The sequence below is a fragment of the Phoenix dactylifera genome, chromosome 5, assembly GCF_009389715.1.
Source record: "Phoenix dactylifera cultivar Barhee BC4 chromosome 5, palm_55x_up_171113_PBpolish2nd_filt_p, whole genome shotgun sequence".
NCBI classification, from domain to species: Eukaryota; Viridiplantae; Streptophyta; class Magnoliopsida; order Arecales; family Arecaceae; genus Phoenix; species Phoenix dactylifera.
In genome coordinates this window covers 13,524,702-13,527,191 of record NC_052396.1, presented here as the reverse complement: position 1 = coordinate 13,527,191, position 2,490 = coordinate 13,524,702, and the positions used below count along the sequence as shown (strand labels likewise).

At 46.1% G+C, this 2,490-nt stretch overlaps 1 protein-coding gene across 1 annotated transcript; it reads left to right on the top strand.

Moving 5' to 3' along the window:
• The first annotated feature begins 309 nt into the window (after window positions 1–309).
• On the top strand, window positions 310–1,519 carry LOC120110895 (thioredoxin-like protein CDSP32, chloroplastic). Its single transcript, XM_039126842.1, has one exon. It carries the CDS (start codon window positions 380–382, stop codon window positions 1,271–1,273), a length of 894 nt encoding a protein of 297 aa, XP_038982770.1. The 5' UTR covers window positions 310–379; the 3' UTR covers window positions 1,274–1,519.
• The last annotated feature ends 971 nt before the right edge of the window (window positions 1,520–2,490 follow it).

Genomic DNA, 2,490 nt, shown 5'->3' with positions numbered 1-2,490 from the left:
CGTGGATGGTAGATAACCTTACATCAGTGTGAGAAAATCTCGAAAATTGTATCCAAACCTCCGAATAGCGACAAAGTGAAAATATTCCAAGCAAGGGGAAACGGTAAGTTCCACATTAATTACACAACCTAAAGCCTTGAATCGCCTTCTACGATTTAGTATGAGGTTTGACTTGAGAAAAGCTGAATAGCTCCAAAAAGAAGACAAAAGAGGGGGGAAAATATCCATGCAAACTCGAACACCAACCACAAATTCAAGGAGCGGAAAACTCATGACCTTGAACTCCAAACCCAATTATTATCTTCAACCCACCCTCCCCTCCTCCTCTTCCTGTGGCCTCATCCTCCAAAAACCACAACAAACCTCACCCTTCTCTCCCATGGCTTCCATAGCCACCTTCTTATCCAAAATCCCATCCTCCCTCCCCTCCTTCTCCAAACCAGACCCATACCTCTCTTCCTCCACCTTCCTCTTCCTCTCCACCAAGAAAAGATCTCCACCATCCCCCCGGCAGCTCCCTCTCTTCCCTCGCGCCACCGCCGCGACAAGCGGCACCCAGAAACCCCCCGTCGGGAGAGACGAGCGAGTTCATCAAGTCCACACCATCGACGAGTTCGACGCCGCCCTCCGGTCGGCCAAGAACAAGCTGGTGGTCGTCGAGTACGCCGCCAGCCACAGCCCCAACAGCCGCCGCATCTACCCTTGCATCGTGGAGCTCAGCCGCACGTGCAGCGACGTCAACTTCCTCCTCGTCATTGGCGACGAGTCCGACGAGACCCGCGAGCTCTGCCGGCGCGAGGGCGTCGACAAGGTCCCCCATTTCACCTTCTACAAGGGCATGGAGAAGGTCCACGAGGAGGAGGGCATCGGCCCCGACCAGCTGGTCGGGGACGTGCTCTACTACGGCGACAACCACTCCGGGGTGGTGCAGCTCCACTGCCGGGAAGACGTCGAGGCGCTGATCGACGAAAACCGGGGGAAGGAGGGGAAGCTGGTGGTGCTCGACGTCGGGCTGAAGCACTGCGGGCCGTGCGTGAAGGTCTACCCGACGGTGATCAAGTTGTCGAGGTCGATGGCAGACGCCGTCGTGTTCGCGAGGATGAACGGCGACGAGAACGACAGTTGCATGGAGTTTTTGAAAGACATGGACGTGGTGGAGGTCCCAACCTTCTTGTTTATAAGTGATGGAAAGATATGTGGGAGGTACGTTGGGTCAGGGAAGGGGGAGCTCATAGGGGAGATCCTTAGATACCAAGGGGTAAGGATTACTTGAGGAATTTTTTGGGGAATTCATGCTTGAAAGACATGGTATTCTTCTTCCCTGATTTATTGATAAAAAAAAAAGAAGCAGCATGCGCCAGTATTGAATTTGTATTTTACAAAGATCATGGCAAAAAATTATCATGGGACATGGAAAAATATGGGAACAGAGAGAATATATGAAAGATATATGTGTATTCTCTGTATCTTGTGCTGTTTGTTATAACAATATGTACATTAATATTAATCATCTTTGGAATAGTACTGTAAATATACTTAGGATTCTGTGATGTATTAATCTACAGGAGGGATCAGGAGATTCCAAAAAAAAAAAAAAAAAATCTTTTCTCATATACTCTGCTTCAAGAAGAATTGTTTAGTAGAAATTGATCTCAAGCTTTGAGTTGGGGAAAGCATCCTAAGGGATAATGGCTTATCTAATTGTGCAACTTTTTTAGCCTTCCAGGGGAGAGTAAGCAATTGATTCCAAACAATTCATTAATCTCATTGCCAACTAGGAAGTATTTTGCACAAAAAGTAGGAAATTTTGGCTTGGTTTATTAGGAAGACCAACTAGTTTTCTCCAGAGCTGGGGCTGCTAACAAATGCAAGGTTATGAAAGATGGATCAACTCCATCCATGTGACTCTGTCTCTCCTCTCCCTGCTTTCTCCATTCCAAATTCATGGAACAGAGAATTTTACTACTCAAAAAAAAAAAAAAGCTCCCTGTTCCATGAAATGAAGTCATTCTCCCCTGCTCTGGATCCAATGTCAATTGAGAAGATTCATGTGAGGAACAACAACCTTACCTGCGCATGTGAACACAGATTGCTGATTCTTTTTCCAGTAAATTTGTTAATTGACTGCAACATTTCATTAAAGAACAACTAGAGCAATTGAAATTCTCTAATTCCCAACGAATTTTGATGAAGGGTTCATCGGATGCCTTGATCAATCGGTAATGATCGAGACGGGAGTCATGATCCTCTCAGGTTCGTATCTGAATTGGAGAGGGCCGATTCTCCAATCATGGCCGATGATGATTGTGATTGGACGGGCTCGACCTACACGATGCTCATTTATCTCAGCGGAGCCCTTCGAATCATGATTATCATGCCAATTGCCCAGTTCAATTTAGGTACAATATTAAGAGGTTCCAAGCTTTTGGGACAACACAAGAGATCTTCTTACTCAATTTTTGAATATTTTATTTTTAGATTTCGATGGAT

Coding starts and splice junctions, on each gene's coding strand:
- LOC120110895 (XM_039126842.1), top strand. CDS start 380: ATGGCTTCCATAGCCACCTTCTTATCCAAAATCCCATCCTCCCTCCCC.